The sequence below is a fragment of the Eimeria necatrix genome, genomic scaffold, assembly GCF_000499385.1.
Source record: "Eimeria necatrix Houghton genomic scaffold, Enh_scaff1527, whole genome shotgun sequence".
Classification (NCBI taxonomy): Eukaryota; Apicomplexa; class Conoidasida; order Eucoccidiorida; family Eimeriidae; genus Eimeria; species Eimeria necatrix.
In genome coordinates this window covers 2,136-6,492 of record NW_013654980.1, presented here as the reverse complement: position 1 = coordinate 6,492, position 4,357 = coordinate 2,136, and the positions used below count along the sequence as shown (strand labels likewise).

The following is a 4,357-nucleotide window of genomic DNA, read 5'->3' as shown; positions in this document are numbered from 1 at the left end:
GAAAAGGATTGGCTCTGAGGGCTGGGTGCATAGCGCCAGTGCGTTCTTCGTTGGTCGGAGCTGTGCGGGCCCGTTCGTGCTTCGCGGCGCGTCTGTGGACCGCCGGCACTGACTGCGTTGTGACCCTTGGTCTGCGTGCACAGTGAACAGCTAACTCAGAACTGGAGCGGACAAGGGGAATCCGACTGTTTAATTAAAACAAAGCATTGCGATGGCCGCAAACGGTGTTGACGCAATGTGATTTCTGCCCAGTGCTCTGAATGTCAATGTGATGAAATTCAACCAAGCGCGGGTTAACGGCGGACGTAACTATGACGTGGAAAATTTTGCTTGCTGGGTTTTTGGAGTGAGTGGTCCTCCCCAAAGAAAAAGGAAAGAGATAGTTTGTAGGGAGCCTCAGCTCCTACGGCACGCCCAAAGTCTAGGGCCAACCGTTTTCACTCGCCATAACATACATCTACTACCGAGAGTGACTAAGTATGTGGAAAATTTTGCTTGCTGGGTTTTTGGAGTGAGTGGTCCTCCCCAAAGAAAAAGGAAAGAGATAGTTTGTAGGGAGCCTCAGCTCCTACGGCACGCCCAAAGTCTAGGGCCAACCGTTTTCACTCGCCATAACATACATCTACTACCGAGAGTGACTAAGTATAAGTGCATCATTTGTGTACTATTCACTGCATGTTGGCTGTGCGAGAGCGATTTCCTCCTCGCGCCCGCCTTGATCCATTGTCAGCCACGTGAAAACCCCAGATCTGATTGCTGTATCGGATACAGTCAGTGCTAATGATCCGTTGTAATACCCATGCGGTGCGTTCGGCGATGCCTAGATCTTGTGTAAGCACCTTTCTATTGTCTTGCGCTATACAGCCCAGCGAGCCGTAGACGAGCGCATGCACTGATACCCGGTATCCACGTTGCTCATAGTGGGTCTTGAGATCCTTGTACTTCTCTTCCTTGTGAATGGCGGCGGAGCCGAACGAGTTTTTCTTGTAGTCTTCAAAGACTACCGCTACATCTGCGATTGTCATTGTCTTCCTCTTTTCGTCGCGCAGAATAATGTCTGGTCTCAAGCGTGTTTCCATATCATCCGGGCACTTGTCGATCAGTAAGGTTTTCCCCCTGTTGACTGCGCTCTGTGTAATGGCCGTTGTGATCCGCTCCAGTACTTTGTTGTGGCGCATTTTTATTTTGCTGTCCATACTGTGCGGGCAGTGGTTAAGGATGTGCGCGAGGGTTTCAGGGTCAGCTGTACAATGGCGGCAACGGGCTAGCTTTGTTACCCCAATGCGTTTGAGGTAATGCCGTGTGGGGAGCTGCGCAGATCTCGCCCTGATGGCGAAGATGACGTCTTCGGGCTTCAGACGAGACGGCCCCCGTAGAAACGCGTTACTATCCGCCGTCTGGTAAGCCACCGATTTTCCTTGATCCACCTGCTCTTTCCACACATCCCGCTGCCATTCCGCCATATGCTGTTTAATACTCCTAATGAGCTGCTTCTGGTCGAGAGCGGCGCCATCTGCTTTCTGAAGCACATAGCGACCATTAACCCCAGTTGCGAGTCGCGTCTTGCTCATCGCGATATTACCTGGGAGTTCTGACCAGAGGCTTCTTATATCCGCTTTCTTGCTTCTCCGTCGTAGACAGCCGATATCTTTGCCGTTGAGAAAGGCAAGAATAGCCTCTCGGTCGCTAGTCTCGTCATCTGGTGTGTAGACAAATGCCCGCTTAATGACCTCCAGCACCTGTCCTTCTGCAACCGCTCGGATCGTGTCATCAGGGCTGTTGAGCATTTGGATAGCATGTCCAATCTGCGTTGCAGCGGCCATCGTCTGTATAGAGGTACAACCCAAACCGCCATTGGGAATCGGCTGGTGAAATACCTCTTTGCTCGTGCTCTTTGGGAGCTTGAAGGCTGCCTTCAGGGCGGCACGGACGTAGACATCGAATGCGACCAGTTGTTGTTTATATGGGTAGCAATGCCTGAGATAATAGTCCAATCGGGACATCACGAAAGTGCGCAGCGCATCGAGTTTCTGCCACGGGAGAAGTTCTGACCTGAGGAGCTTGTTCAAATCCTTCTTGATTCTGCTCATGGCTCGAAGGATTTGGCTCTGCTGGACTGGTGATTCCAGCGCATCTTTGATGCCCAGGTATTTATAGGCTTCTCCCAGCTTCACCACTGGTAAGACCTCGTAGTGTAGGGTGAGTTTGACGGGGTCTGGTACCTGCTTGGCCTTTTGCACCTTCAGTCCCAGCGTTGCGCATTTAGACGGGTTGGCCTTAAGTCCCGTCCATTGAAGAAAATCTTCCACCACCTGGTGGAGTTTGCTGATACCTACGCGTGTAGCGGCCACCGTCTTGAGGTCATCTGCATACGCCATATGCGAGACTTTCACCTGTGGCTTCCCATCTGTCGTACGCAGTTCAAGGCCTTCATTGCACGCCGCTAGCCGCTGCAGCAGAGGCTCAATGGCAAGGTTGAAGAGGATGGGGCTGAGCGGGCAGCCTTGTTTGACTCCCCGCTGGTTGACTATGCGACCAGTGCAGCCCTCCTTCGTCAAGATGCAGAAGCTTGCTCCTTGATAGAGGTCCATGATGACCTCCTGGGCATGCTTCGGTAGCCGTTGAGCCTGTAAGACAACGTGTATGAGCTGGTGGGAGATGGATCCAAAGGCGTTCTGCAAGTCGTAGTAGGTCATGTACAGCGGTTTCTTGCTCCTGCGCGTAGAGTTGAGAATGCTTTGGGCGAGAAATAGGTGCTCATGGCACCCGTTCACTGGCATGAATCCCTTCTGCGACTTGGAAGCGACGCCGCTCTTGATTGCCCAGGCGGCAATCTTCTGAGCCCACAGTGCTGCGTAGAGTTTGTATATGCAGTCCTGTAGATTAATTGGTCGCCAATTCTTCACGCTTTTTGGGTCCCCCCCCTTGGGAATTAGCACCGTCACGCTCTCCTTCCACTTCCTTGGCACTTGCCTGTGCTTGGAGCACGCGTTGTAGATCGCGGACATGGCTGGGATTAGCACATCTGCGAACTGCTTGTACACTGAGAACCTTATCCCATCTGGCCCTGCTGCAGATCTAAGGTTGCTTTTCAGCAGCTGAGCTCGCACATCCTCTTCAGTGAAGGTTGCATCAATCCCTTGCGCTCCTAGTGGAGCCGCCGCCAGAGGGTCCAAGAACTCGTGCGCAAGTTTGGATGTGGGATCAATAGCCTGCTCCGAGTGCTGTTCTCTGAAGTGTGCCTCCAGCTCGCTGAGCTGGATAGGGCAATCGTGGCTTTGGGACTGGTCTTCGTCAGCTAGAAGTTGCTCCACGCACTTCTTTCGGTCTCGCATGTAGAGTGTTTGGAGTTTATGTGCTGACTCTTCTTTCAGGATGCTGATGAGGCGGCGACGCGCTGTTCGTAGTTGTCTTTCGAGTGCTCGCTTCTTCATTTTGGCTTCTATCGAGTCGGTTGGTTTGCCCTGCTGAGCCCTTTCCTCCTCCCGGAGGGCATGCAACGCCTTTGTGACGTTGTCCTGCGCTTGGGCCAGTCTTGGCGATACGCGTGCCGTTGGGGTTGCTTGGTGTTTGCCGTTCTGGGAGTGCTGCTTCCTCGGCCCGTCCTTTTGGGCTGCTGGTGGGGCCTTGTCAGCGAACCAAATTGCGTCATATAGTCGTTCTGTGAAACCGTTGATTACGGCTTCAGCTTCCTCCCAAGTGCCTCCGCTGACCTTCTCTGCTGTCTCCTTTGCAAGTTCTTCCAGGGTTTTTTGTAGCCTTGCGCGGGAATCTGCGGAGAGTCGGGGGATGCGGAGTGGTTTGCGGCGTGAGATGGGCTCATTCCGCTGTGCTGTCGTCTCCGGTGGGTTGTTGGTCTGCAGTAACTGGCTGCTTCGCTCTGTTGTCGTCTGCAGATTCTGTTGAGTTGGCGGTGTTGTCTCTTTGTCCTCCAGTGTTGGAAGGTCTGCTGCTGATGTAGGTCCAGCCCATGGGGGGTATGGGGAGGACAGGGGTGGGTGTTTCCTGTGCTGTTTCCTCTTTGGGGACCTCGACAGAGCCGCCTGTGAGGTCCTACCCCCTCCATGGTCTTCTGTGCGCTGTCCTCGGCTTCTTTTGGTGCTGAGATCGGGGGACGTTGGCACATTCTGCTGTTGGTTGATAACTTCTGCGTGTAATTTTGCGCAAGGGTTGTTTGTGCCCCGTCGTAGGTGTTGGGCCAACCCCCGTTTGGTAGCAAACGATCTGCCGCAGTTAGGGCAGCAGGTGGGCTGTTCCTCCTCCCTCCCGATTGCTGCTTCCTGATCGGGAGAAGGATCCCCTGCCACGACACAATCCCCCTGGATGTCGTCGGCCGCAGCTGCGACGACGCTGCTGC

At 53.8% G+C, this 4,357-nt stretch overlaps 1 protein-coding gene across 1 annotated transcript in view; it reads right to left on the bottom strand.

The window, feature by feature from the left end:
- Positions 1–668: 668 nt before the first annotated feature.
- Positions 669–4,357, bottom strand: part of ENH_00016420 (hypothetical protein) — a gene marked incomplete at both ends in the record, with an annotated part of 5,261 nt that continues 1,572 nt past the window's right edge. The window contains one exon of the mRNA XM_013584400.1: positions 669–4,319. Within this exon, the coding sequence (XP_013439854.1) occupies positions 669–4,319 (3,651 nt within the window). The remainder of the gene's footprint in view (positions 4,320–4,357) is intronic.